The sequence below is a fragment of the Poecilia mexicana genome, unplaced genomic scaffold (genome assembly GCF_051168715.1).
Source record: "Poecilia mexicana isolate PSO_F unplaced genomic scaffold, ASM5116871v1 scaffold_2, whole genome shotgun sequence".
NCBI classification, from domain to species: Eukaryota; Metazoa; Chordata; class Actinopteri; order Cyprinodontiformes; family Poeciliidae; genus Poecilia; species Poecilia mexicana.
The window spans coordinates 24,035,059-24,060,538 of NW_028263371.1; the positions used below are offsets into that span (position 1 = coordinate 24,035,059).

General features: G+C 38.5%; 3 protein-coding genes across 10 annotated transcripts in view; 1 reads left to right on the plus strand and 2 right to left on the minus strand.

The window, feature by feature from the left end:
• Positions 1–430: 430 nt before the first annotated feature.
• On the minus strand, positions 431–11,367 carry LOC106908890 (four and a half LIM domains protein 2-like). Of its 2 annotated transcripts, XM_088013005.1 has the most exons (7): positions 11,228–11,367; positions 5,980–6,135; positions 4,517–4,705; positions 3,594–3,768; positions 2,856–3,025; positions 1,467–1,653; positions 431–1,173 (listed from the first exon to the last, which is right to left on the minus strand). In XM_088013005.1, the coding sequence occupies exons 3-7, from the start codon at positions 4,670–4,672 to the stop codon at positions 1,022–1,024; spliced, it is 840 nt and encodes a 279-aa protein (XP_087869131.1). In that variant the 5' UTR covers positions 4,673–4,705; positions 5,980–6,135; positions 11,228–11,367; the 3' UTR covers positions 431–1,021. The 2 variants fall into 2 exon arrangements, with proteins under 2 accessions (XP_087869131.1, XP_014830628.1); XM_014975142.2 differs by lacking the exons at positions 5,980–6,135; positions 11,228–11,367 and having other exon boundaries at positions 4,517–5,108.
• LOC106908889 (PI-PLC X domain-containing protein 1-like) lies at positions 10,944–18,750 on the plus strand. Of its 2 annotated transcripts, XM_088012992.1 has the most exons (8): positions 10,944–11,170; positions 11,246–11,382; positions 11,454–11,579; positions 12,150–12,305; positions 12,379–12,491; positions 12,594–12,664; positions 12,844–13,019; positions 18,347–18,750. In XM_088012992.1, exons 1-8 carry the CDS (start codon positions 11,065–11,067, stop codon positions 18,392–18,394), a joined length of 933 nt encoding a protein of 310 aa, XP_087869118.1. In that variant the 5' UTR covers positions 10,944–11,064; the 3' UTR covers positions 18,395–18,750. The 2 variants fall into 2 exon arrangements, with proteins under 2 accessions (XP_087869118.1, XP_014830625.2); XM_014975139.2 differs by lacking the exon at positions 18,347–18,750 and having other exon boundaries at positions 12,844–13,711.
• Positions 14,061–25,480, minus strand: part of LOC106908888 (uncharacterized) — a 38,115-nt gene continuing 26,695 nt past the window's right edge. For 2 of the 6 annotated variants that reach the window (XM_088012875.1, XM_088012882.1), the window contains exons 17-46: positions 25,334–25,474; positions 25,196–25,249; positions 23,992–24,036; positions 23,821–23,883; positions 23,414–23,545; positions 23,242–23,301; positions 23,133–23,159; positions 22,268–22,366; positions 22,138–22,173; positions 21,440–21,529; positions 21,262–21,294; positions 21,119–21,145; positions 20,976–21,035; positions 20,638–20,715; positions 20,473–20,508; positions 20,336–20,389; positions 20,178–20,249; positions 20,055–20,102; positions 19,941–19,971; positions 19,805–19,855; positions 19,690–19,724; positions 19,487–19,600; positions 18,330–18,471; positions 17,712–17,776; positions 17,340–17,468; positions 17,228–17,260; positions 16,900–17,151; positions 16,546–16,743; positions 16,360–16,469; positions 14,061–16,284 (exon numbers count right to left, since the gene is read on the minus strand). In XM_088012875.1, coding sequence (XP_087869001.1) covers positions 16,068–16,284; positions 16,360–16,469; positions 16,546–16,743; positions 16,900–17,151; positions 17,228–17,260; positions 17,340–17,468; positions 17,712–17,776; positions 18,330–18,471; positions 19,487–19,600; positions 19,690–19,724; positions 19,805–19,855; positions 19,941–19,971; positions 20,055–20,102; positions 20,178–20,249; positions 20,336–20,389; positions 20,473–20,508; positions 20,638–20,715; positions 20,976–21,035; positions 21,119–21,145; positions 21,262–21,294; positions 21,440–21,529; positions 22,138–22,173; positions 22,268–22,366; positions 23,133–23,159; positions 23,242–23,301; positions 23,414–23,545; positions 23,821–23,883; positions 23,992–24,036; positions 25,196–25,249; positions 25,334–25,474 — 2,532 coding nt within the window. In that variant the 3' untranslated portion in view covers positions 14,061–16,067. Of the gene's footprint in view, positions 16,285–16,359; positions 16,470–16,545; positions 17,152–17,227; positions 17,261–17,339; positions 17,469–17,711; positions 17,777–18,329; positions 18,472–19,486; positions 19,601–19,689; positions 19,725–19,804; positions 19,856–19,940; positions 19,972–20,054; positions 20,103–20,177; positions 20,250–20,335; positions 20,390–20,472; positions 20,509–20,637; positions 20,716–20,975; positions 21,036–21,118; positions 21,146–21,261; positions 21,295–21,439; positions 21,530–22,137; positions 22,174–22,267; positions 22,367–23,132; positions 23,160–23,241; positions 23,302–23,413; positions 23,546–23,820; positions 23,884–23,991; positions 24,037–25,195; positions 25,250–25,333; positions 25,475–25,480 lie in introns of all 6 variants that reach the window. The other 4 variants (XM_088012877.1, XM_088012863.1, XM_088012871.1 and 1 more) reach the window with 4 other exon arrangements.

A 25,480-nucleotide genomic window follows, 5' to 3' on the forward strand; every position in this document is an offset into this window, starting at 1 on the left:
AGTAATCTGTTACCCTAAACTAAAAACGTGCGTGAGTCTTCATATCTTGAATTGTAATGCCATTTTTAAGATTAATCAGTCTAAGTATTTATTTTTGTGCATATTCCTCAAAAATAATGAACTATTCCTTTAGCTTAGCATCAAATCTGAAGTTGTGACACTGAATTTTGGCAGCCATATTGTCTTGCAGTCTTTTTTACTATGACCATGGGAGGATGCCCACTACTTATTGACCAAAAATGTAAACAAACAATAGAAAACTTGTTCAAGGCACAACTAATAACCAACAATCATATTGTTTTGTTGGTATTTAGTTAAACCTAAGAAGCTCATCATGAGTCCAGATCCACTTAGGAAAAAACAAGTAAGAAACAGAATCAGGTTGTTCAGACTTTTCAAATGTACACATAAATAAATAGCTGAGACAAGATTTCACTTGGAGTATTTGAGGCTTTTTATTTAATTTAAACTACTTAGTTTATTTAGATAATATTACAAGACTACAGGAAATGAAAACAAAACATATTGGGAAAAATTGTTAGCATTTAAAATAAATGTCATAGTGATTAAAACATTCAGTGCCTGAAAAAATAAAAATAACATTAAGAATTTACACCAACCTAAACAAAAAACAAAATTTCTTTTGGTTGACAAATAATTGAGAATAATAGACTTTTAATTCTGCTGACATCCAGGAATACCCACAGATGAAACATCCAAAAATGATTAGAAAGAGAAGAATTAGTAGGAAAACCTATATGACATTGCTGTTTAATAAAAATGCTTAAATGCTGTTATGCATAGAAGAAATTAGGCAGTAAAGGTTTCCACTTCAAACTGATATTTTTATAGTTTTTCATTTGATCTTTAAGACAAACTTTTACTTAAAACTGGTTCCAGTTTCTCAATTAAAACCAAAGAAAGACATCACGCTGGTTAATATTCAGGAAAGTTTGAATATGTTGCCGAGTTGTCCCGATTGGCCGTCAGACTGGTTCGCCTCCTTGGTGCTGGTGACCCCTCAGAGGTCTTTGCCACAGTCAGGACAGAAGATGTCGTTTCTGAACGTCAGGAAGCCTCGACCAACCATTGACGCGCTGCATTTTTTGCAGTTGAAGCAGTCGTTGTGCCACTGCCGATCCTCAAATGAGATATACTTGCTGCCCCCGAGACCTGAGGTGAAAACAGCAGAGAAGAGTCCCATGATTTTTTTTTTTTTTAATGCAATAACTCTGTAATTGATGGTGATTGGACACACCAGATCCCAAGTTAAGCATATGATCTTGAGAAAGTTGAGTTTAGATTGAAGGTGTTGCTTACATTGTTAAAATCGAACCAGTTACAGTTTGGTGAATCTTTCCAGCTTGATTTCACGACTAAAACTCTGAAGCAAAACTTCTCGTTTCTACTGTGACTTTTATCAAATTCTAAAATAGGATCTGAAGATTTGTGGGAGGTCATTTTACCACTGATTGGGTTGGTGCAGTGGGCGCATTTCTTTGCAAACAGGTTGCAGAAACACTCGAGGCAGAAGGTGGCGTCGTCTCGAGAGGTGAATCTCTGCCCAGCCAGCTGCATTTTGCATCCAGCACAAACGAAGCACTCCTTATGCCACGGCTGGTCGTGGTAGCTCACTCCTCCAGTCGTAATGGGCTAAAAGATCGAAAGAAAGCAAAGCAAAATAAACAAATGAGAAATTATTTTCAAAAACATTAGTTTGGCCATTGAACTTTTTGATTTTATGACAAAAACACCGTAGCTATGGCAACATTATTCAGGAACAGAAGTGAAAATAAAAACACATTAGCGAGCAGCAGATTTGTTGCCATTAAGTCACATTATCATAAAATCCTTGGGTCACATTTTATTATATTTTAAAATAAAGCAAAAAAAAAAATTAAAGGTAAATGCTAACTCTCAAGAAGTTAATTAGCCAAACTTGACTTAAAGCTTAAAAATGACAATCAAAAAGCTAATTAGTCTGGTTTGAAGCTCAAAGCTAATATCACAAACTGCTGGATACCTTAAGTGGGATTAAAGACAAAATCTAACTAACATTAGAGCTAATAGCTAACTGTTATAAAACTATTAGTCAATAAAGCTAAAGGCTAACTGAAGGCTAACGATCCTAAAGATAAAGCATATTTGGTATTAAAGATAAAAGTTAATTATTAGAAATGTTATTTGCCAAACTGGGATTAAAAGTAACAGTTAGCTATCATAAAACTAATGAGTCTAAATTAACAGAGACATGACATTTGGATTTTGTTTTACAATTAAATTCAATTTTAAACACTAAAAAATTAACCACTAAACATACTGAATGAGAAATTAGCAAGGCGATTAGCTGACTTGTTTATATAGCAACTCCTAGATTTTTACAATTAACCCTTAATTTTTCCTGAAAAAAATAAACAAATAAATGAGACTAAAGCTAAAACAATAAAAAAACAGAGTCTGAAAGAGATCAAACTGATAACAGTATTAATAATTTAAAATCTGTTATAGTTCATGTTAAAACACAGTAGGTTGCATAACTACTGAGTTCCAGTTTAAACAGAAACAGATATTTTCAGCAAACGTCCTCTGAATTAGTAGATTTAAACGTTTTTCTGCATCTCTCTGACATCACACTTTGCAGCCATCTTGGCTGTTTGCTGCTGACTTTTCCTCAAGTCAAACAGACGACTCCTGCCTGCCTGACCATCTGCTTGTTGCTCATATGTGAGTCTTTGTAGCACCAACTTTCAGCTCCTCTGAGCACAGAAAAAAACCCTACATGACCATATATTTGCAGAACATTTTAACTGGTTTTAATGGCGGAAATCATAGTGGGACATTGTGAGGATGTTTACCTTCATGCAGTGGACACACTGCAGGGCAAACAGTTTCTCATAGCAGGCCAGACAGTAGTTGTTCCCGTCCTTCTTGACGAAGCTCTTGGTGCCAATAGTCTGCTGGCAGAATTTGCAGATGAAACACTTCTCATGCCAACTGTTCCCCTTATGCTCCATCTTCTTGGTGCCTGGAATGAGAATACTGAATTGCAGATTTATTTGACTTTATATTAATATTCTTTCATACTAAACCGGTGATGTTCAAACGTTTTCCCTTGAGGGACAAAACGGTTAAGCCACGGGCCACAGAAAAACATTTTAAAACAAACCTTTTATGTCTTTTGTATCTGCTCAATAATAAACTAAAACATTTACATTCTATTGAAATCAAAATCAAAATTTTTTTGTTATAGAGAATGGATCAGTAAATCATTATAAATACATTAAAACAACCTTGAAAGATTGCATTAGTACAAGATGATGGTTTTCTTAGGACTGCAAGATTTGCTTTGAGTAAAATTAAGTCAATAATTTTGGTTCTGGTTGCTCCAGAATTAAGATAGATAAAAATTATCTATTAAAAAAAATACCCTAAAAATAAAAAAGTGTCCATCTGTGTTTGCAGACGAGTTTGTCAATTATACATTTGCGGTCTGGGGGCTGACTAACATCCTTCAGAGGGCCATAAATGGGCTGCACTTTGGACATCTGTGCATTAAACCATTTTAGCAACAGCATAAGGAGTTTTTCTTGTACCTGGCATGATGGTCTTCAGGCAGGCATGGCACTTGGAGGAATACTCCAGGCAGTAGCAGTCGGTGCACATCAGGAGGTCGTTTTTGGTGGCAAACGGTTTGTCGACCAGAGAGCGGCTGCAGTTGTTGCAGAGGAAGCATTCGCTGTGCCAGTGACAGTCCTTGAAGGACAGATCCTTCAGAAAACAATCAAGAGGGTCACAATTTTTATTGTGACCTAAATATTCCATCAGCAACAAATTTAAATAGATATTTTAAAAGAATGAAAGTTACTACGTGTTTAGTGTTAGCACTGCGGCAGAGCTGGTTGCAGAACATTTAAAAAACGCCTAGAAACAAAAATGATATAATAATATAATATTCTAAATGTATAATAATATTAAGTGCTAGCAGGAATATTATATTATATATTTTGTATTTTTTCATTGTAAGACAGTAGAACAGCTGAAAGTGAATCTCAGCTTGTTATTCATGTTTACACACCAGATTTTGTTAGCTAGCCCTAAAATTAACTCCAAAAATGATAGGATTTTATCATCTGTTCTAAAAATTGAAAGAAAGAAAAACAACAACTGAAGACAAGTCTGCATTTCTATTAGCTAGCAAGATGTTACAGAAGTTGAATAAAATAGACTCATGCACCTCCATGAACCCTCAATTTTAAGGTTTTTGGACTTAAATTATTGTAATCAATAACTTCTTATTGATTACAACGATTAGCCACTGTTTTGATTTGTCCCCCAGAAGAAATTCACACTTTAAGTATGTATTTAATCTTACAAAATTAAAATGATGGAGAAATATTTTAATTCAAGGTTAACTGTGGTTATCATCGAATCTGAAACAAGACCAAGTAAAGAAATCACAGAAGTTGACCAGCAACAAAACGTTGGATCTACATTGGAGTTAACATGGATGCATCACCTTGCTGGTGCAGCTAATGAGCTTCTTGCACTTTTCACACTTGCTGGAGAAAAGTGCCTCATAGCACTTGATGCAGTACGGATATTCCTCCTTCAGGATGTACTTCTGTCCGTACAAAGAGTCCTTGCACTCTGTGCAGTCGTAGCGCTCAGACATTTTGACTCAGATCTCCTCGCGGAGTCTTCTTCTCTGCAAAATACAATGAAATTAGTTTAAAAGACAACAGCCGTAATTACATAACCTCACAGAACGATTTACGGCGTAGAATAAAAAGATCAGACTGAGTTCCTGGAATCCTAGAGATTTGTAGTTTTACAAAGGAAAACCGTACGCCCTCAAGATCATGTGGTCGTAAAATCAACTAATTGCATTAACCTGCACCAGACCCAGTCCTCAAAGCAGTTAAGCCTCGACGACCATTTAATTAAATACTACATTCAACAAATTAGCAGAGAAATGCCACAAACTCTGGAGTAAATTCCACTTTATTAATGGAAATTACATGATTTTAAGTCTAGTTTGTACACAACAGTAACGTTTCCACCTTCAGAGCCTCTGTTTCAACACCATTTAACATTTTTTACTTTTCACCGTTTCCAACCTGAAGTGAACAGTAAATTCACCAATATTCCCTCCAGAACCTTTTAAACTCCTTCATATGTCCTCATCACACTTCTTCAGGATTCCCAAACTTATCCTTTATGTTGTAGACGACATTTTGCACCAAACGTTCCCGTTCCTTACGCTATAACCTTCTTTAAAAATAAAGATTGAATGAGATCCTGGTTGAAGAATCGCAAATACGCTCATAAAACAATTCCTTAACTTGCAATTAGCAATCCTTTTAAACTCCATTTGATGTCTCAATATGCTCCAGATTTGAGATCAAATACAACCATCAGTTCTTACCAACCAGCTGTTGATTTTACAGTGGACCTTAACGCCAAATTATTAGAAGAACATTATCCTGTTCACAGATTTTTTTCGTAGAGCACATCTAAAATATTCAATTTCAGAAATTTGCAGGTGGTTTTACCTCCAGCCTCAGTGAATACCAGAGTAGATTTGTGTCAACCTGGAAACCCTAAAACGAATCCAAATATCTTTAGTTTCTAAGTTTCAGAAAAGCAAACGCAGAACCCCTTAAGAAGTCTTTCTACTCTAAATGACACCAGTTACTTCTCTGAAACCAGTTTAATCATCCATATTGATATTAAATACCTCTATTTCTATAGAAACTGAGTGACAGACTTCTGTAAACCAGATTTACTCCCTTTATTTTGCAGTGAACTCCATCCTCTCTTCTTGTCCTTATTATCATCCCTTCTAAATCCCTCTAACTTGTGGCTCAGCTAGTTGTACAAACTTCAACAAAACCAATAAATAAACACCAACAGTGTTGAAAAAGTTACGACTTTTCCCCACGGAGTAAATAAAGTTAGAGGAAACCATGAAGGTCTTACCTGCCCGGCTTGGTTGCCGTCTGAGACCGGAGGTGTCTACAGTACGGAGTACTTGGTGTTTCTTATTAAATTAGTCCAAACCGAGACCCGTGACCCGGCAGGAGGGTGGAGACGGGCGGCCGGAGCCGAGGAGGCAGGCTGGTTTACATTCAGCCGCTATAAAAATCACAGCAAACTGATTACATTTTCAAAACAGAAGAACGAAAACACATTTTGGTGATGATAAAGTGATGCAATTTTAACACTACCTGTTCTGCACAACACTGTTTACTACACTGCTGCACTGAAAGCAGTTTTTTATTTTTCAAAATGTTATAGCACATCCATATATGAGCATCTGAAGTATTATCTGAACATTTTCCTGGCAGAATTAGACTTAAAAGTCGCATTAATCACATTTTCAGTAAAGTTTAGTCTGCGTTTTCTATTCCAAGTTCTGACTAACCATCTAAACTAAGTATTTATTTCAAGATGAAAGGGGATTGGTTAGGAGGTTCAGGAACCATCCCATAATAACCGGTGAGTACCAAAACCTGAGAGTGACCATCCGACCACAGTGAAAGCAGTTTTTCTTTACATTATGGTGTGTTTTATTTCCAGTGGACTCGTTATATTGCATAAAGTGAAGGATTTTTCAACGTAATGTTAATACTTTGACACAGTTAAAGGTTCTGTTCAGAAAATGGCTCAAAATAAACATCAGATCTGGTTTCAGATTGGATGAAATAATCTCCCAAAGCGAACAAATTGAACCAACAAAACTGAATCAACTTCTGCCAAGATGAGGGGTTAAATATCCAGAATTATTCCACTTCTGTTTACATATAATAGTACATAAGTTAAGTAAAACTTGTTCAGACATTTAATTAAATATTCAATAGTTGCATTTGAGGGAATATGGATTGAAAGAAATCCACAAAAACATCAAATTTGAGCTCCAAATTTGTGTTTTTCAACATCATTTTAGTTGTGTTTTGCACGATAATTACACAATTAGATAAACATCAAAACCTCAAAATGATTACGCCCCAATAAGTGGAAGTAAACATCTCACCTACGAAGTAAATCAGAGCTGCCAACCACATGGGTTGTTAATGTAATTAACTTGTAAGCATCTGACTGGAAGCTGTGAATCTTTCCTCAAACCTGTCAGCGCCACATTAAATTCGTATGAATAAAATTTTCTTCACATCACAAGACGATGAGAAGCTGTAAAAGGCTGATTGTTGGCTGCTTGGCCTGCTGTGAAGCTGCTACTCTGTGGTAAGAAGGCTTCGTTTACTCCAAATCTAATAAAGGTGATAGTTTAACATAATTACGTAGCGTCGCAGAGTTTCCAGGAGACAAAATCGCTCAGGTATGTTTTCACACACGGACAAAACAAATAATTTATATCTATCTAAATTTAACATGATACATCCTATATAAACAATTACAACAAATTTATTCAGCTACTTTTTGGTTTTGAGTCACAAATGAAATGTATTTTTCCCAAATTATCCACTTCTGTGTCCGGTATTCACTTTCTTAACGTCGTTTAGCCTTGGATCATCTAATTTTACCCATGTGAGGAATCTATTTTGATATATCATGGCTGACACATTAAATAATGAAATAACACCAGACAAACCAAACAAAAGACGAAGGGTAAACAATAAATAAGATAAAAGTAGGATGAGATTTAACCTGTGAAAGGGCCTATTGTCCTGGAGGTCAGCTGATTAGCAATATCCAGGTAAACATACTGATCCAAAACAAGTCACAAGGTTTAAATATAAATATAGTTAAACATAAAAAAGGCATGAACTTTGTAATGCTTTAAAATATTGTACAGCCCTTAAATTAGCTTAGCTAATGTAGCTTCTATCTGCTAGCTACATGCAGCCTTCCATGATGGCGGTTCTTGTGAGAACTAATGCATTAGTTCTTGTGAAATCAGTAAAAGTGAAATCAGAGGATTTCAGAGGATTTCACTTTTAATTACTGCAGAAAAGAGGAAAGAGGCTGCAACAAACCAAAATGTGGAAAATGTGAATACTTTCCAGATAAACTGTATTTGTTGATGCTGGTATGCAGTTAGTCGTCTACTCTTTTCTGTCCAAGTTGATTTGTATTTCCACATTACAAGAAAACAGAAGCAGGTCATACATCTGAGCTCAGGTTAAAAAGTTTGTAATTAGGACATTGGTCAAATTATCAATCAGATGTTTCATTATTTAGCCTCCTTCCTGTTCCTGATTTTTCATAGAGAAACAAGCGAGGGTCTATTCTGCAGACTAAATGACAGGAATGTGCATCATGGTGTTAGACAGGAAGGAAGATCTTAAATCTTAAAGTTTAAATGAATTAGCAACAAAAAACAATTTGTTTTTCGACTTGATTTGACTGCTGAAGCCTTCTTATTCTCTTACATTTAGAAGAGAAATAACATAATTATCTGTACCTAACCAACAAAATGACACATTATGTTGTTCCTTGAGAAGAAACAATGAGCTGCAAGTTTTCCTGGGTAACATCAGGTAACAAACCTTCTTTGGAACAAAACATTGCAGGTTTTCAGGTTTAATAAATCAACTTAAAACCACATTATTTCCAGACTCCTCTGGCAGTAACTGGAACAAACTTTATAACAAAATCTGTTAAACAACTCCGCTTATCACTTGACGTTTTTTAAAGTCATGTCTTTCAAATTACTTTATTGCTAAATCTGTCCACTTCCTTTCTTCAACTTGATGTAAATTTAGAAATCATGATTCCATTTAGAGAAAAATGAGCAATAAATAATCAAGAGCATGTTTTATTGTGCTATTTTTAACCTCCTTGATTGTTTTATCTGCATACATAATGCCAGTATTGAGTAAAAAAAAAAAAAAAAACACATAGTATATGTATGCTGCTTTTGGAGAAATGGCTTCTTCCTCTTTAAGTGGCATTTCATTCCAGGAAAGTACAAGATACTCGCTTATGTTTGCATAAAGTTTCAATAATTTTAGTGTATTTAGATGCTGAATACATTTTAAAAACATTAGCACTTTCTGAGACATATTTTTGTAATCCTAAACGCAGAAAAACAGGAATAATTTAGTCGGATTTCATTTTTCACACAGAAAAAAATATTAAGTGTGTGCATATACAGCAAATGCATTAATCTGGTTTCAACTGGAAGTAGTTTTACGAAAATTTTACAGAAAACAAAGCAACCTGGCGGCAACTCCTGCTAAATGTTTAGAACTTGTTTACACCCAGAGCTAATTAGAGCGATTTGCTTTGTGAATTAGATACTGAACCGGGCCAAAACTTGATCAAATTCGATGTGTAACAGTGTTAAGGAGTCTCTCAATGGTTTATTTCTTCTCCTTTTTATTTATTCCTCTCGCCAATAAATCCAAAATAGTTTCAGATATTGTTTCATGCATGATTAAACCTTTTAAAAGCAAGAAAAATGGAATAGAATGTGAAAAAAATACCCTTGTTTAATTTAATTTTTGTGTTTTACGTTTAGCTACTTGACTTAATATTAAGGTTTTCCTATTTCCTTTCCTTTAGGGTAAACACTGCTGGAAGGAACCCAGGCGAAGCGCTTACATAATTAGTTTTACCATCTTCTTCCTAAGAGAGGGGAATTCTGGGAAGTTTTATGAACTGTGGCGTGATCCGATTAGCCTCTCCAGGCCCATTCACACACAGAGGAGTCTAGTTAAAGACCATATGTTGTTCATTTGGTCTTCAAGTCAAGACTGTAACTCTACAATCACTTTTATTAGCTGCTGCATTTCTGATGTAAACTAGTTTAATCAATAAGGACTCACTGCTCATCACATGATAAAAGCTAAATTAGGTTAAATACTAAATATTAAGTTTTGTAAATAGTATTGCTGTTGTGCATCCAGTTAAAGTCCTCAATGCATTTTCTTTACTTATTTTTCTGTTTATTATCTCTGTATGCTTGTAGTTGTGTGAAGTCTCATTTTATATAATTTTTTACATGTTATTTTTGAATAATATAATTTTTGAATGATAATCTTAAAAGTTCAGCTTAGTTAAAACCTTTTTGTTCATCTTTGGGGTCTGAGAGGGATTTTATATATGTTGTTGTGAATCTCTGGGATTAAATTTTTGCTGGTTCTGGTCAGTAAAAGTTCTCTAAAAGCCTAAATAAATTCACATGTGGAAATATTTGTTTAGAAAAAGTAAAAAAAGAAAAAAGAAAAAAAAAGAAAAGAAAAGAAAGAAAAAAGGAGGAAATAGTAGGTAAAAACTAATACTTCTCTTGGTTTTAGAACAATTTTGATTTTTAAATCTCCGTTTTTAAAAGTTTTGCACAAAAACACAAAGTGCATGTGATAGGATAATCAAATGCCAAGAGAAACAGGGATCATGTGCTTCTTGATCTTCCTTATTAGTCCTGAACGTTTCCTGGAGCTTCCTCTTTCACGGTCAGGATCAAGTCCTCCAGCTTTACCTCGATCATTATTACATTTCAAAAAGTCACAAGAATGAAAACCGATAACTGTTGAGTCAATTCCTGCCCCCTGGTGGTTAAAACGCACAAAATTATAGATGCACACACGCTTAGAAAGTCTTTTGAAGCCTCTCCCAAACTACAAATCCTAAAATAATCTGTTTAAACAGTTATAAGTATTTATAACTTTTTAAATTAGGTCACCAAGGCCCTGGGAAAATAGCAAAACCAATTTAAAATCGAGTAAAAAAAATAAATAAAAATTTGAGACGTTAAGCCAATTGTACCTACGTAGAGGGGGTGTTCTGATAGTCAGAACACATAAAAAGCAAAAATAGTAAAAATGTTAAAATGTGATAAAATAATTAAGAATTTTATTTATGCATTTTCAAGGAAAACTTCGATAAGTTGAGCGTTTTTCCTTTGGTGCGCTGCAATATCATTCCACACCTATTGGTGGCGCGGCGTTGTTTTGGTTACTGTAGCCAAGAAGAAGAAAAAGTTGAAAACAGGAAGTGTTTGTAAACAAATACGTGACGGATACCAAACGGGGTTAAGCAGTATTCTTACACATTTTTTTCTCTTTTTTGATGAAATGAGAGAAATGTAGCAGAGAGTTGAAGATGGGGGACAACCAGCGGGAGGATGTCGGAGGAGGAAACTCGGACTGGATGTCCCGTCTGCCGGAGGAGCTCCTCGACGTCCCGCTTTGGAACCTGGCTATTCCTGGTAACACCTGAACCGCTCAGGAAATACCCAAACGTTGTTTTAAATCTTAATACTAACCGTCTGTGTGTGTGACAGGGAGTCATGACAGCATGTCCTTCTGCCTGGACATGTCCTCCCCGGTGCTCAAGTCAGAGCCTTGGCTTCTCCGGCTGACGGACCGACTCTTCCCCTGCTTGACCCGACCCTGTATTTACCGCTGGTCCACCACACAGGTACCGGGGTCTAATGCAGATCTTTGTTTCATGTCTTTTAGTGGTCATCCTTATGATATTTTTTCTTGCAGCAATCTGTCCTCTGGTATCAGTGTGAGCTCGGTATTCGCTACTTGGACCTGCGGATCGCCAGGAAGCCAGCAGGGGGCAGCAGTTTGTTCTTCGCCCACGGGATCTACACGCTGATGAGCGTCAAGGTGTGTGAAGGAGACAGAAGGAGAGGTGTAAAAGAAGCACTACTTCAACATATTTTTACTCAAGTAAAAGTAAAAAGTAGCCATCCAAGAAATTACTCAAGCGTAAAAAATATTTGGTAAAATGTCCACGCAAGTACTGAGTAACTGATCCTAACCAAAATAATTTAATAATTAAAAATTACATACTCAGACGGACCAAAATGTAAAGTTAAGTGGACATTTTGGTATTTTAAGGACCAAAATGACAATAATTTATATGAAGCAACAAAAAATAACAAAATCAGGCAGAAGAAAATCTTTCCAAATCAGTTTAATAAAAAGAAAAAAAAACTTATAGGTGTGTGTCGCTGTCTGGGGAAGTTTTGGTTAAAACATGTTTTTCATTTAGTGGGTAGAGAATCCAGAAATTTTACTCGAGTAAGAGTTTTAATACTTCATAATAAGATTACTCAAGTAAAAGTAAAACATTTTCTCAAAAAAGTTACTCACGTAAATGTAATTGAGCAACTATTATGGACAGAAGAAAAGCTGGGTTCTTTATTCTGGGTTCATGTGTTTCTGTGTGTGTAGGAGGCTCTGGAGGAGCTGGCATCGTGGCTGGACGCTCATCCCAAAGAGGTCATCATCATCTCCTGCTCTCACTTTGAGTCTCTGACTGATGAAGATCACGTCCAGCTGGTGGACTTCATCCTCTCGCTCTTCAGCACGAAGCTCTGTTTGTCACAGGTTGAGAATCAAAGCATCTCCTAAAGACACACAAGTTATCAGTGAACTTTATGTGCATGTGCTGTGTGTGCAGGACACTCCCACGTTGCGTTCCTGTTGGTCTGGAGGTCAGCAGGTCATTCTCTCCTATGATGACCTGCAGATGGAGTGTCAGCACCGCCAGCTGTGGCCAAAGATACCTTACTGGTGAATTTAGCACACATTTAGAAGCCATATTTCCTTCCACAAAAAAAACAACAAAAGATTCACAAATTACTATCTGGCCTCTTGGGGGCGCTGTGTCTGCAGGTACGCTGACAGCCCAGATCCAAAGGAAGTGATCGCTTATCTGGAGGAAAAGAAAAGTCAAGGAAGACCAGGTACTTCAGTTTTAAACCTGTAAAACAAGTTGAGTCCCATTAAAACCTTAAAGGAATGTTTCTGCAAGTTTCACTGTAGGGTAGCGTGTCCGTAGTCAGTATCTGACCTGGAGCAAACGGAGAATCAGGAAGGAATGTGGACTGACAGACCAAACAGACTTAGTGTTTTGTGTTTCCAGGCAGTTTTTACGTCAGCGGTCTGAACCTGACTGAAGACGCTCGCTACATCCTCCTCCACCCCCTCCAGAACCTGAGGGTAATGACGGTGCAGGCGCTCTCACCGCTGCTCCGTTGGACCGCAGAGCAGCGCCCCGGTCCGGGAGTGGGCGGAGTCAACATCGTGTGCTGCGACTTCGTAGGTTTCAGCCAGTTCTGTTCGATCGTGATCGGCCTGAACTTCAAGCTGGTGAAAGCTGCAGCCAGGACTTCCTCTGGTTCCTAGTTACCTCCGGGATGAACCGCTTGAACTGGTTCCACTGGTTTAGTTGGGAACAGGGGTCACCAACTCCAGTCCTCGAGGGCTACCATCCTGTAACTTTTAGATGCGTCTCTGCTCAAACACACCTGGATCAAATAAACTGCTTGTTTCCAGCCTATTGCAGAGAGGAATGAATGCTGGTGAGGGAATTCAGACATTTTGGAGGAGAGGTGAATCTAAAAGTTGCAGGATGGTAGCCCTTGAGGACTGGAGTTGGTGACCCCTGGTTGGGAACATTAGTGCTCAGTGTTACAGAAAAACATTTGGAGCAAGTTACCAGAATCTCCACACTGTTGTGTGCAATTTCAACCGCAATTAATTTGTTCCTCATGTTTATTATCAATTAATTCATCTTAAATTTTGCTTCACAATTATTATTGATCAAATTTCAATCAATTTAACTGCAAGTTGTTACACGTTCAAACACATTCCTAAGTAGCAAATCTAGTTTTATAAATCATGTGTATATATATGTGTAAAAAATTATTTAAATCAGTGTTTTCTTCTGTGAAATCAAATATTTTTGTACAACTGAATGAACTCAATACAGTTGGTTGAGCTCAGACAAATCTGTTTAAGGGTCTTTTTTATTTTAGTTTTATGCTTTAATTAAGGCTTTAATTTAAATATTCACCATCTTCTCATTACTTATTAGTCACTCTGTCTATATGTCAGCACACAAATCAGAGATATCTACTAAATTAACAAGTACCAGAGAATTGGAAAATGTCTAAATTACTTGATTTCCTGAATAAATTACGACCAAAAAACCAATTTTTATATCAAATAAAAACTGGTTGCGTTATGTCTTCGATTCTCATTTAGTAAATTTGTTCCCACAGACGAACAAATGAGGACAATGTTTTTTTTTTTTTTAGGAGGAGCTGAACCTCCCAAAGTAATTTAAAAAACGCACCATCACGCTTTCCCACACAAGTTTATTCAACCATGACATCTCTTTCCAGGATGACAGAGAAACAATCTCCAGCTGAAGTTATAATAAAAACAGTGCACAGCAGGTTAATGGCTGAATCCTTATGTATCTGTTCATACATTTTATATTTGTGCTCCCAAACTTTGAAAGCAAATCACATCACACGTTACAGTCGGAGTAAAAAAAGCAGTTGATTTAAAAAAAATAAAAAAAACCTAATAAATATCCCTTTGTTATTGATATAAAATATAGTTTTAAAATATTCTCCATCTTGTAGCAAAGTGATAAATGGATAATACTCATGTGCCATGGGCTGCAGTCAGTGTACAGAAGTGAAAAATATACATTTCACAGAGAAGAATCATCTAATCTTTGGTTTGTTCAGTCAGTTGGGTTTACTGGATTTACACGCCTACTCACCTGTTTTTCTGTGGAATGTGATTCCAAGTTATTTGCATATTTTTGGTTGAGCATATCTAAGAAAAAATTTAAAAGAAAAGGCAGCTGGGGAAGCTGAAGTACCTTCCCAGCTTGCAAACCCCAGCTATTGGCTGGGGTTTGCAAGATTTATTTTCCTTGCAGCTGATTGGCTGAACACCCAAAAGCAGAGATAAAATAGACTGTAGATGTTAGCTTCTGTGGTAGTGCTAAGACGGTTTCCACACTGCGTAATAATGCATACTGAAGAATATTTTTGTCAGAACTATTAAAATAGTCAGTTATAAGCATTTTTAGCGGGCGGCTATGGTCCCCAAGACCAGATAAAAATGTGTAAAAAGCCTCTTTTTATTACAGTAGCATCATCACTTCCTGGAGAAATTGAAAAATCCAACTTTTAATTTGAAAGCCCATTCTTCTAAGCCACTCTCCAACATGGAAAAGACAAGTGAACATATCATTGGAGCAAAGCAGATGTCTTAGTCTTCATATGGCAAAAAAACGGAAAATGTTTCTCCTCCAAACAACCAGGATAACTTAAGAGTTTCTGGCAACTTGTTCATCATTACTGTAATGTCCCAATTAGGGCAGACAGAAGGTGGTAGTTACAATATTTAAGAAAGGGGATTGTTGGGGAGTCACTCTTCTGGGCCTTTTTGGAAAACTGTCTTTCTGGGTGTTGGAGGGAATGACCCAGACCAGTTGTTGGACCATTATATTCAGGAAGAGCACCGTAATGAGGTGTTTACCATTAATTATCCAATCTAAATTGATTTTGTGGATGTGGAGAAAGCTTATGACCTTGTTCGCCAATGAATTTTGTTGGAGTATCCAGTCCTTGAAGATCCAATCCAAGAGTTACGATCGCTGTTCGCATTCTTGGCACAAAGTTGGTCTTCTCTAGGCTAAACCTAGAGAAGACCAAGGTGTAGTTGCAGCTTGCTTGAGAACCTCAGGAACTCATCTTTGGTTTTTGCAGACTATATGATTCTGTTTGCATCTTCAAGCCACTAGTAGCTCTACTGGTAGAGCCACTGCTCTGCCACATTGAAGTAAATCGAGGTGCTTTGGATGCTTCATTTGATGGTCTTTAGAGTTTTCTCCAGGCATTTTGCACTGAGGAGATACGTGAAGACACCCAGAATCGACTTGGGGGAGTGCATTACCTTCCAAATGTCCTGGAATCTCCTAACGTAGCTGCAGAGAATCACTTGGAACCGGTTTCCCTCTTGAACTTGTTACCCATGTAACTTAATCTCAGAAAGTTGGAGAACAAAGGAAGGATGGATGAATGAACTATAATAAAGGAAGATTAATTCCTGGCCTGCCTTAACTTTAGAGTAGTGAAGCAGTTTGAAACCCAAGGTAAGCAAGAAAACAATGATATTCCTCCAACATAAGACTGAGTCACCTGAGTTTAACCAGATGTGTAGGATGATTCTCTCTAGCACCATAAATCCAGGCTAAACAAACATAAAGTGATATTTCATGATAAAAACATATATACAATGCAACACAAACGGTGTACGGACAAGTTAAAGCTTGGACTAGATCTATCTTTGCCTGCTGTCACGGATGTAGCTGTTCTCGACACACAGCACAACGTAGGAGCTGGAGCAGCTGCTGGAGCTCTGCTGCAACAGGCTGCGGCTCTGCAGCGGCGACGCCATGCCCGTCAGCGCCCGTTCCCCGACGCGCCACGCCTCGCAGTAGTTGTTGACGTCCCGCTGACCCCTGCTTGTCGACCCGTGCCACATCATCTTCTCTGGCCTTGGAGCGGCAAACAAAGCGGCTGTAGCGAGCCTTTACTTTCAGATTTTAGTTTTGTGTGGAGTGTTGCCTCACCATGTGTCGTCTTGGAGAACATCTTTGCCGTCGAAGGAGTAGATCGAAACGTTGTCCCTCATTCTGCTGTCGCTGAAAATGCGGTTCCAGTTGTCGAACAGAACCTCATCCTGCAAACAAACATGCATCAGAATTAGGTTTTACAAATTCAGGGCTTTATTTTATCAAGCAGATTAGCTTCAGCACCTTCAGGTTGACTATTGGCACGTTTTCCCTGTTGGAGCTGTAAACGATGCTGTTGAGATCTTCCAGTTTGGAGGACAGGAAGGCTCGGAAAGTTCCCTTCATCCCGATGGCCTGGGCCTGGGTGAAGCACAGGAAGTCTGCGCCGGAGATGCCTCGCATGCCGCCCTTCTGAGGGCTGTTCAGCGCAATCAGGTGGAGCTGGGGAAACAAACCACACGTCTCTAAGAATACTTGAGAAGATTTTGACTGACTCAATTCTTCAGAAAACAACAAAGAAGGGGATTTTCTTGGTTGTTCAAGTTGTCCAAGACTTGCTCTTTGTGTCATTGTAAATATACTTCCATCTTGTCTTACCGCTGGTCCTGAGGTGTGTCTGTGGATGGGAGCCTGGGGAACCGGAGGCGGCGGTCTCTGAGGACGGGTGACCGGGTAGCGGGGGTCCAAATACCGACCGTCCGGCTGGTTGAAGCGGTCCGTGTAACTCGGGTATCTGGGATTCGATGGCTGTGGGTAAACCAGATCTGTCTGGTACCGAGAGTCGGGTCGGTACCGGGGATCAGAGTCTGGGGACTGGATGACGGGGCGCGACGCCTCGACTGCGACGCCCTGAAAATAATGTTTAATGGGTTAAAAAACAAGAAGTCATGTGGTTTAAAAACTTAAAACAGGAAACCACACTCACCGATTCACTTGGTAAAGAAATGTAGTTCCCAAGCTGAAAGTAACAAAAAAATTTGTAGTTTTAAACAATTTTTGTGGCAAATTTTGGATCATTACTCAGAAACAAGTTTCACCTGAACTTGTCGGACTCCATCCCGGACTCGTACGTAGAGATCCGTTTGGTCGATAACGTACACCAGAGATCCTTCAGGCTGCCTTCTAGCTGTGGCCGCCATGGTGTCATAAGACCTAAAGACCGTCACCTGAAAACACAAAACGATGACTCAGCATCTTCTTAGACAGTTTTATTCATTTGTTTGATTCTTTATGCTATAATGGATCCAACAGGAGAAAAAAACAGCTGCAAGTCCATGAAGATTGTTCAGTTTATGGTTTTCAAGTAATTATTTACAGAATTATCCTCGTCGTTGGTATACTTTTCATAATATTTGAGATTAAAAATTGTATGCATCAATCTAAAAATATCTAAGTGAACAAAAACTCACTCCTGAGGAGAGTCCTGGAAGACCTGGAGCTCCAGGAGGTCCTGGGGGTCCAGGAATACTGATAGCTGCAATAAAACACAGAAAAAGAAAAACCTTAAACACATCTTTAGACAGAAGCTAATTTTATTCCTTTTTCTTGTTTTTTTTTTCTTCTACAGTTTTTCAAAACCTCAGTTTGTCCAATAAAATAATAAAAAATATATCCATCCTACTTTTGCAGTCATATCTAAAAAATGTACCAAAATATCAATTTTAAGATAAAACTATGGTAACGATGCCAGCTCTACTTTTAGTTTTTTTGGGGGTTTATTAACATCATTGTTAAGAGTTTGTCATTGTCATAATTAATAAAAAGTAATAATGTGATGTGTGACAGTTTCTGCAGCTGTTTTATCATAATGTGTGGGTCATTATTAAATTAGACAGATGTGAATAAACAGGTAAGTTCTTTAATTTCCCATAAATCTGTTCGTGGAGTTACTCATTTAAATTTCAACATCCAGAGTACAAATGAAATACACTCCAAAGAAAACATAACAACCATATTAAAAGTTTTATTATGAAGCAGTAGGTAACTTTAGATGAGAAAAGAGAATTTGTTTTTATAACTGGACTCACTCTGTGTTCCTCCATAGGGCCCAGACAAGGATGGAGGTCCGGGTGGCCCTGGTGGTCCAGGTTGACCGTCATAACCTCTTCCTGGGGCTCCAGGAGGCCCCTGAGGGCCCGGTGGACCAACAACCGATTCTCCTTTCGGACCCTGGTCAGAGAGACACCTTTGATTGTCAGGATACTGGAATGTCACCCAGACAGAAAAAAGTAGAAATTTGTTTGTTTTCCATTCAGAGTTAATAACTTCTAGTTTTTTAAAATGCTGGTATGTAGGAAATGCCAGACGTCTGTCTTTGTGTCACTTATGGCTGTAAAATATATATATTGTATGTTTTCAGAGCATAAGTGTTAGCAGAAAATATCATGCTTCTACATTGTGGATTGATTTTCAAGTGGACATTTATTTAAAATACATATATTTTCATCACATATGTAAATATTTCATTAGTGCTCGAGTGTCTCTGACCCACTAAAGTAGGAATACATCCTGTAAAAAAAAAAAGAGTGGCTCATCCTTGGGAATAATTTCCAGAAGCTTGAAGATGCCAAATTCAGCAGTTCAAGCAATTATACGCAAGTATAGACATGATGGGAATGTCTGACCATCTTACAGTTCAGATGGGAGACGGGTTCTGGTCCAAAATGTGTAGACTGACTCCAGAAGAGAAGCCCAAGGCCTTGTGAAGATGCTGCTGAAGCTGGTAAGACAGCCAGGGTCAAATTTGTCTTGAGCCAAAGGCCGCTCAGCGAGGAAGAAGCCATTACTCCAACTTGCAGTTTGCAAATGTCCACAGGGACAAAAACCTTCATTTTGGAGACATTTCCTGTGATCTGATGAAACTAAAGGGATACTTGTACCAGCCTAGCTGTGAAGAATGGTGGAAGCATCATGCTCTTTTGCTATAGGAGGAACTGGTACACTTCATAAATTGATGGCATCAAGAGGAAACAACATTATTCCAGATGGACGATGATGATGATACTCAGCATTCAGCCAAAATGGCACAAAGTGACTTAAGTACAGCAAAGTCAAAGTTTGAACCAAAACTCCAGCAACTATTGTGAGAAGCTTGAGGACAGAAACCCAAAACATTTGACTCAAGTCACCATTCAAAGGCAATGCTACCAAATACAGAGGAAATGGATGTAAACGGTGGTCTTACTTGTGGTCCAGGCCGTCCTGGTGAGCCAGCTCCTCCTCCGTATCGGGGGTCATAATAACCGCCGCCTGGTTCTCCTTTCTCTCCTTTCAAACCCACTTCACCTTTCAACTCATTCTGGGCAAAACCAAAATGATTTTCACTTAAAAACGAACTGATTTAATCTGCAACACAGTTAGAATTATGGACATAGTGGGTGATTTTACCTTTAAAGTGTAAAAGTCAAAGCCTCTTCCCAGACCTGAAGAACAGAGACGCACACTGTAAATATTTACCTCTTATTGTATTTGCTCCATATATATGAACATCAACTAATGCTACCTTGAATTTCAAGTATTCCTGGTGGTCCGGGATCGCCTTTCTCTCCTTTAACTGTGCAAAAAAGGAGGAACGATAACATAAATAGCAGCAAATTTGTGAAAGTTTGATTTGCATGAAAGAAAATCTGAAACTTTACCTGCGTAATTCCTTGAGTACCCGTCATACCCCTAAAACAAAGACAGGAAGCAGTCAGAGACAAAGTCATTGTTCCTTGATCTAAATGGAAATCAGATGTCTCGACCCAACTCACGCCTGGAGGTCCAGGAGGCCCGGGGGGCCCCGGAGGTCCTGGGGTGCCCTGAGAAACACCAAGCAATGATTAACGTCTTCATGACTCACTTGTTCCAACACCAAAGCTTTTCAAAGCACTTACAGGGTAACCGTATCCAGACCCACCGCCAGAGTCTCCCTTCTCTCCTTTGACCCCGTTTAATCCTGGTCGACCCTGAAACATTAGTCACACTTCAGACATTTTCTTATTTTCATAAAAACAATAGTTTAAAAATGTTCCTTAATACAACAGAAACATACGGATCTCCCAGGGATACCAATCTCTCCTTTTGGTCCAGAAGGACCCCGGGGACCCTGGAGAAATAGTTACTCTTGTCACACTTGCACAATGCTGGTATCTTGTCAAACAGATGAAAACGTATTAAATCAGTACATACAGGAGGTCCCACTGGGCCAGGACTTCCTCTCTCACCCTGCGAATCAACATCAACAGTCACTTTATTTCTTAATTATATCCAATTCATGCCCCAGTGGGTCAATTTCTGATACTTCAGATCGAAGAAAGCCAAAAAAAAAACAGAGGATGTTTTGCATTGGAGTACCGGCTGTCCTGTCAGGCCTCCCAGATATAACTGTCTCCCATCAGGTCCCATGATAATGCCAGGCTCTCCTTTCTGTCCCTGCAAGATGAAAAGTGCACATTTTCTCTCAAAACATTTAAAATAAGAGCAAAAATCCTCTGGTAACTCCCACTGCTCCCTTGATAAGCCCAAGACGCTTCAAAAACCTTCCAGGAGTTTATGACACTGTCTGCAGTGTTTCTTTTTTGAGATATACAATAAAACCTTTCTGTAAAGAATTTGAACCACCATTAATTCAAAGTTGCATTTGTGAAATTAAAGTCGTTTTTACATAAACCTCACTACAAGCACTGTCCCACCTTAGGAGCATATCCTGGAGCACCAGCGTCCCCTTTGTCTCCTTTGGGCCCCGCTGGTCCCTGAATCAAAAGACATGCCTCCATTACTTTAAGTTGAATGCTTGTCTCAACAAAGTGAGGTTGGTAGATGCATTGATACGTACTGGGAATCCTGCGCGCCCTGATCCGCTCTAAAGGAGGAGGAGAGACGGCTCATTAAAGACAGAACAGCCTGGCTCTTGGTAAATGAAGTTAAAAGTCAGTGAGTTTTAGTTTAGTTCAGGGAACTGGGGGAGCATCAACTCACCTGTCCCAAATCGTTCCAATAAACCTCGTTAAACTAGCAAGACAAAGTTAGGTTCGTTAGTAACAAGCAGTGAGGCAGGCAGTGACCGTGCAGTGAAGGAGGGAGAGGATGATGAAAAGTTGACGGGTTAATTTCATTTTCCAATTAATGTAGATTTATAGTTGGAGCTCTGACTCACATCTCTTGACCCTTGCTGGTAGAGAACCTGTCCTGGTTGTCCAGGCGGTCCGGGTGGCCCAGGTGGTCCACCATCTCGACCTGGACGACCCTGAGTTCAGAATAAACACACAAATTTAAGAAAGAGCAAAAATATTTTTTCATGTGAACTTGGGTTAACGCTTACTGAATGTGTTGTGGTTCAAGATTAAGGCACATTAAGACCTGCAAAACGTCACATTTAAGTTAAAAATAAGATTCTGAAATGGCATTTTAGCATCTGTGTTTGAACAAATAATTAACACAAAAAAAGAAAACAAAAGAGGTCTGAACGTAGAACAGATATTTAACAGGAAGGTGTTTTCCTTGCAGATAACAATAAAGTTAGACAGGACAAAGACAGGATTCCCAAACATTTTTCAGTAAAAATTTCCAGACATTTCTCAATAGATTTAACCATTTGGAAACAAATTTTATTGTGCCGATCTTAACCTATTGGTTACTTCGCCCGCACACCTCACCACCTTCTTGCTGCTATTGCAAATACCAACAAACCACCGTCACTTCCTTCTTCATACAGTACTGTGGTTTCTCTGAACCCGTCAAGTTTTCTCTAGAGCCATAGACTTTTCACCTACACTCTTACAGCAAACATTTAAACCATTTGGTCTCACCAATCAAATGAACCTCCTTCAATCAATCCCTCTAAAGGAAACTCACCGTCTCTCCCTTGTCTCCTTTCTCTCCCTGTTTACCCTAAAGAAATCAGCACAAGTAGAGATTAGTATCTTAAATGACACATTTAATTATTATGAGTCTGGAAATATTGCGTGATGAAGATGCTCAGTACTGGTGTTCCAGGATATCCATCAATGCCTGGAATCCCAGGAGGTCCCCTTGGTCCCTCTGCTCCTTTAGCTCCATGGTCGCCTGGAAAACCAGGCTTACCCTACAAACCATAATGAAACATTTTTACATTTAATTTTAACTAATAGATAAAATAAATAAAGTAGGGCATGGATGGCCTTTAAGGGAACTTAGCTGGACCAGTTATTCCTGATTTGTATGGTTAGCATTGATGCTAATGCACAACAAAGCACAACAGCACTAATGTGGAAAAACATTTTTCAACATTTATTTTAAAAAGTTTTGCAGTTAGGATAGTTAAAAAATTGAACACAAAGAGTTTAAATAAATAAATGGAGGTAAATTGCTTGTCTATAATAATTAGATAATATTTTTAACACTACAGCACAGACAGGCAAATCTTGTAAAAATCAATCTGGTGTTTTTTTTTAGTTTGAGTTTGTGAAGGTTTTTCTGGAAAAATTTGTCACAAAAAATAATCACAGTTTTGTTTACAAAATAAATCTGAAGATGAAAACCCGCATATTTTTTCACTACAATTAATTTTAAAAAAGATATACAACATAAAACATTAATGAGAGAAATATTAATTGATGGAAACATACAGGAAGTTTTATGTAAAAATCCTTTGGAAACATAACCAATCAAATAAGCCAGGTTGAAACCAGAAATAAAATATTTTTTTTCTGCTAAAAACAATAGTTTTTAAATATTTTTATTTAATACAAATATTTTTTATAAATACTTTATCATGTTTTCTTATCCTATGAGCTTCAAAAACTCAATCTGCAGTGTTTACAAGAGCAGCTAAAGAAAACGCACCACAGGAATTTATTTCCATTACTTACAGGCAGACCAGCAATGCCAGGTGGACCCTGAAAACACGATACAGTTCAGATCAGGTAGCATAAGGTATGGATGACGTAATCAGAGAGCGAACTGTGTCCAATATGCTACCTGTGGTCCAGGTGGACCTCTGAGGCCAGGCAGGGCATTTAGGACCTCATTTTGGTTCCCCTGCATGGAGAAAATGTAAATTAGAAAGGATATTTGACCAGTTTTACACTTTTGTGATTAAGATTTTTTAATCCTGCCTTAGAAAAGGATTAAATTTGAAACCGTTACTCACACTGCCAGCAAGGTACGGTGGCCCCGGTGGTCCAGGAGGCCCTGGAGGCCCAACTGGTCCCATGGGACCTGGAAGTCCTGCCAAACCAGACTGTCCAGGTGTACCCGTCCTTCCCGCATCGCCCTGACCACCCTGAGTCAGGATTACAAGCAGAAATGTGGTTTTGTGTCTTGCAAAATTATGTTAGACAATTAATATTTGTGACTGAAAGGAGAAAAATTAGAGGAAAACAGAAAGAAGTCATTCAAAAAGTGGAAAATGGGAGGCAGATTTCATAATATCTAGATAAACGAAGAAGAAATAGAGCTTTGTTTGAAACATTGCCATCTTTATGGAAATAGAAAACGTTAAAAAGCAAAGCAGACCAGCAAAGAAACCCAACCCAGTACCTGCTACCCATTACACACCGTAGAGGACGGAGCAAAGAAAGAGAAGAGGTAATTGAAAGGGTTGGAGTCCGTTGTGTCTTGCTAGAAGAAAGCAACAGAGAATCGATGTGGTTTTGCAGCAGTATTTCCTATAATCTATAAAAGGTAAACAAATCTTTATGCATTACATTTTTAACTATTTTAACTAACCTTTTCCCCAGCTGGACCTGGAAGGCCAAGATCTCCACCGTCACCCTAAATAATAGAAATTAAAACATTATTGCTAGAGGGGAAATGCATCATAAAAGCAGGAGGTTTCATTAGCAAGCAGAAAATGAAAACACTGACATGGCTACAGACAGCAGGAGGCGCTGTTGTCAAACCATAACATTGAAAATGAACTACAGTACCTTGTTCCCACAACCACCAGTAAGAAGTACTGGTTTGTGTCTGGTTAACGGTGCCTTACAGGATAACATAAACGCGCATTTTCATGACTGAGATTTGGGGATGAGAACATACCAGCACTGACAGTTCAACTCAGAAGTTTGCATAGACTGAATAAAAAGAAAAATGAGACTTTTTCAATGTCCGAAGTAAAAGCAGAAGAAATTAGTCTTGTTTTACATCATTTACAATTACCTAAATTATGTTCATTTGCTGCAATAATGAGACTATGTGTCAGACGTCATGGTTTTGGAAACGTAGAACAATTATACGCAAGGATTGACATGATGTGACTTTTCTATCACACCGCTCAGGAAGTAGACTGGTTCTGGTCCAAAAAGTGCAAATTGATGCCCGAACAAAAGCCAAAGACCCTGTGAAGATCCTGCTGATGCTGCTCAGTGTCATCATCCACAGCGAAACATGTTCTGTACCAACATGAGCTGAAAGGCCACTCAGTGACAAAAAAGCCATTACTCCAAAAAGAAACATAAAAAGCCAAACTGTGGTTTGCAAATGCACAGAAAAATACTTTCTGGAGTCACCTTGCGGCCTGAAGTGGACCTGATTGACCAGTATGACCATGGCTACATTTGGAGGAAGAACTGGGACGTTGTACCATCCTAACTGTGAAGTATGGGGGTGGCGGCATCATGTTGTGGGTCTGTTTTGCTGCATAAAGTAGATAGCATCATGAGGAAGTGGAAATATTGGTGCAACTTCTAAAAACATCAGCCAGGAAGTTAAAGCTCCAGCTTATCTTTTTATCCAGAATATGTAAAGTTCTGGTTTGTCGTTTATCAGAAATAGGAGTTTCTTTCTAAATAATTTTAATGTTGGTCAGACCTAAATAAAACTAAAGCAGCCATTACTACCTTGTGGAACCCCTTTAGTCTGATGTAGAAAACAACAACAGACTTTTGTGCCAAATATTTCTGGCACAAATGTAGACGATAATCAGTTTTACCTTTTCTCCTCTGAACCCGGGTCTACCAGGGAGGCCAGGAGGTCCAGGTGGGCCCTAGAAAGAACAGAAGTGGAGATTTACACCCTTTAGCTACTAAGTAATCAAACACAATACAATGAAATAAAACTGGCTTCTCACTGGTAGGCCAGGCACTCCGTCTTGTCCAGGTGGCCCAGGAGGTCCAAAGGCTACTGGACCATCAGGTCCGATGGCTACTGAAGTACCAGGTGTCCCAGGACGGCCGGGCGGACCAGGAGGGCCAGGAGGACCAGGTGCACCCTGCCC